At 40.3% G+C, this 2,745-nt stretch overlaps 1 protein-coding gene across 1 annotated transcript in view; it reads left to right on the forward strand.

The window, feature by feature from the left end:
• Window positions 1-2,745, forward strand: part of LOC104164198 (excitatory amino acid transporter 5-like) — a 55,309-nt gene that overhangs the window by 28,273 nt on the left and 24,291 nt on the right. The window contains exon 4 of the mRNA XM_009703455.1: window positions 1,850-1,892. Within this exon, the coding sequence (XP_009701757.1) occupies window positions 1,850-1,892 (43 nt within the window). The remainder of the gene's footprint in view (window positions 1-1,849; window positions 1,893-2,745) is intronic.

Below are 2,745 nucleotides of genomic sequence, written 5' to 3' on the forward strand. Positions count from 1 at the left end.
GGTAGCAGATGATGCTGCAAGGGGTAGGTAATCTGAACTGTCTCACCTGCACTGAGGCAAGGAAAGGCCAGGACAGTTAAAGAAGAGTAACTGAAATGCTGCGCATCAACTTTGTATCTTGCCTGGTACTAACATGTCTGTGTAACACCAGTTTACCCTAAAGCAGCAGCCGTACCAAAATGACATATGATGCCTTTATGTGGCTCGTCTGCTCTCATTCAGCAGGCCAACAAAACCCTCTCATTTTCAGTTTTCTCTTTCAATCATTACACAGTACTACTACCCCTTAATTAAAATTCTTCTCCCTCTGCTTTATGCTGAAAAGGATAATTAATTATCTCTTTGTAGCAATTGCTCTCAGTGCCTGATGCTACTGAAACACAATATCTACCTCATAATTTTAAGTGCAACCATAATGTCACATTATGATCACTTAAAATAGCAATAAAATTGGTTTTTTCTAAGCCAGTGCTGCACATTAGCAGCAAGCATATGCTGCTGCTGCAAGAGGAAAGCAGGTCTGGAAAATGTCTCAGTTCAGCATGCATTTAACTGTACATATATATAGCTCTTTGGAATGAGAATGGGCTTTTCACATATACTTAAGCGTTGTTCTGTCTTGGGGCTTGAGCAGGACTTTGAATAAAAAGTGTTTTGTTTGGAGAATTCAGGAGTTTCTTCTTGCATAAATATATGTATATGAAAGCATACAATTGGGTCATAGGCTGTCACTGTCATCTGCCCCTAGGTTCAGAAGCTTTAAGCTGAAAATAAATCAGTTCTGAAAATGATCCTATGAGAATCATCACACAAATCTTGATTCCCAAATGCTGCATGGAAATATATGACTCTCTAGTTGTTTTGCCCAATTATACTATGATTCCACTTTGAAGCCTGTAGAGGGTGTGCTCTCCATTTCAAATTAGGATTGAATGTCTTTTTGCAAAATATTCATCTGGCTCAAACTGAAGTCATAAATTAGCTCCAGGTATTGGGTGAAATGTTATGGACTGAGGTACACAGAAAGTCAGAAAATATGACAACAAGCGTCCCTTTTGGAACTAAAAATCTGTCGGTCTCACTGCAGATCTCACAGCACATGGTCATTGTCTTCCTCTGTAGCTCAGCTGTGAGTGAAGATGAAGCTGTTGGCCTCACTTCAGACTCTTGTTCTGAAGCCTCAGAACCACAGTAAAATAAAATTTAGCAAAGATTGTACAGCTTTAATCTCAATTCTTTTAATCAGGAATGAGATTCTCTTTTTGAAAAGCAAACTGTTCTTCACCAAACCACTGTAAAGTCTACGTCACTTACAATTTTACCAATGAAAGTGTATCAGGAGGTATTACAGTTTATGAATTATCTCACAGGAGTATGTAGAAGTCCCAGAGTAGATTACAGCACCCAGGAGTCTCAGGAATACATCCCTGAACACCAACTCTGTCTTGAACAGCTCATTATCTAAGTCAGGAAGACAAAATATGGAATAAAGGAATATTCTTCCCCCCAGCTAGCAGACGAGGAAGGGAATGATAGCAAGTATGTTGCCCCAGTTACAACATGGAGACTGTGGCAGAACCAGAAGCTGAAACTAGAACTCCTGGGTCTCACTCCAGGTATTTAGAAACAAGTCCCCAAACTTTAATTCTGAGGAACTGTCTCTCTTTCGAGCCTTTCTCAGTCAGGTACAGCTGTATGGCATGAGAAGGAGAGAGTGGCAGTCTACTGCACCCATTCAGCCCTTGCTTTCTAGGAGGGTAAATTGATTTATCATGGGAGACCCAAGACACAGTAAAGAGAAGTTGTTTTCAGTTCCATAGAAATTATTCTTCTATTTGTTCATTTTTAGGAACATGTTTCCAGCCAATCTTGTTGAGGCCACATTCAAGCAGGTAAGTGGCTATATTCCTTTTTCCACTGATGAAAGAGATGAGCCAGCATCATATAAAACATGTATCTTCCTAAAACAGAATCCAGATACAGATATTGCATGTTACTTCAGATGCTGTTAGTACCTTCAGCGTTTAGGAATTAATGAGTCCCTTTCCATTAGCCTCAGCTTGCTATCTGAAGGCAAAACAAACAAACAAGCATAAAATGCACAGTATGACTAGAGAGTAGACATGCACACTGATGTCAGCTCCACCTCCATCTGAGGCCAGATCTTTGAGGGCCTTGAGAAAGGTGCTGTAGGGAAGCAGAACAATTTATGCCAGTATGCCCAGAGCATAACACGAGACTGCAGTCACACAGTAGCTGGAATCTCTTTAAGACCAAACAGTAACACCACGCGAAGGAAGAACAGAATACCATGTCCAATTAAAGCAGTGAAATAATCTATTTGGGAATAATCTAATTGCTCAGATTGGAATTTGGCCAGAAAAGCTTATCTAAAGGTTCTGAGTGAGCAAGAGGCATGGCTACATTTATTTCACCTGAGGGAATATTTCATGGGAACCTTACCTCTGGTGAGACAAAGAGAAGGATGCTCAGAACCTCTAGGGAGTCATTCCCAACTATGTCTTGTAGGAAAGCAGCTCCATCAGGAGACAATGTGTTTGGTGCCCAAGGGTCTGATTATAGGAGACTCTGGTTTTGTTATGCTTTTCTGAAAATTCAACTGTTTTTACAGATTTTAACAGCATAGGGACAGGAGCTGTCATTCTTCTTTTCATGCTTGTCGCTTTAATGTGTAGCCTTGTTGAAACAGAACACTTAGGAGGTCTCATTAAACTATTAATTCCT

The sequence above is a fragment of the Cariama cristata genome, unplaced genomic scaffold, assembly GCF_000690535.1.
Source record: "Cariama cristata isolate BGI_N322 unplaced genomic scaffold, ASM69053v1 scaffold12927, whole genome shotgun sequence".
Classification (NCBI taxonomy): Eukaryota; Metazoa; Chordata; class Aves; order Cariamiformes; family Cariamidae; genus Cariama; species Cariama cristata.